Source organism: Haliaeetus leucocephalus, unplaced genomic scaffold (genome assembly GCF_000737465.1).
Source record: "Haliaeetus leucocephalus isolate CR32 unplaced genomic scaffold, Haliaeetus_leucocephalus-4.0 Scaffold186, whole genome shotgun sequence".
Lineage (NCBI taxonomy): Eukaryota > Metazoa > Chordata > Aves > Accipitriformes > Accipitridae > Haliaeetus > Haliaeetus leucocephalus.
The window spans coordinates 812,293-812,799 of NW_010972622.1; the positions used below are offsets into that span (position 1 = coordinate 812,293).

The 507-nt window shown below is 69.4% G+C and overlaps 1 protein-coding gene across 1 annotated transcript in view; it reads left to right on the top strand.

Annotated features, from left to right (window-relative positions):
• The window catches only part of ESYT1 (extended synaptotagmin-like protein 1), a 7,508-nt gene that overhangs the window by 5,328 nt on the left and 1,673 nt on the right, over positions 1-507 (top strand). The window contains exons 17-19 of the mRNA XM_010565177.1: positions 54-143; positions 257-352; positions 429-500. Coding sequence (XP_010563479.1) covers positions 54-143; positions 257-352; positions 429-500 — 258 coding nt within the window. The remainder of the gene's footprint in view (positions 1-53; positions 144-256; positions 353-428; positions 501-507) is intronic.

The window sequence follows — 507 nt, forward strand, 5'->3', positions numbered from 1 at the left end:
GGGGGGGCCTGCAGCAGAGGGGGGGGTCTCACCCACCCTCCCTGTCCCACCAGTGGCTGCCACTGGAGGAGGTGAAGTCGGGGCGGCTGCACGTACGGCTGGAGAACCTGGCCCCCAGCCCCAGCGCTGCCCTCCTTGAGCAGGTAACGAACGGCCCCCGGCTCGCCAGGACAAGCATCCCCATCCCTGTCCCCGTCCCCGTGTGCCCCCACACCATGGCGGGACCCCCAGCCCACCCTCAACCCCCCCGCCCCAGGTCCTGCACACCAACAGCCTCCTGCAGCCCGCCCGGGGCGAGGAGCTCTCGGCCGCTCTCCTCTCTGTCTTCGTGGACCGAGCTGCCGACCTCCTGGTGAGTGGCTGCCCCGGCACCCCCCCATCATCATCATCTTCATCATCTTCATTGTCCCCACCCCGCTGTCCCCCAGCTCCGGAAGGGCTCCAAGCCATCCGCCACCTTCGCCAGCCTGGCCGTGCGCGACGTCTCCGTCAAGACCAAGGTAAGAC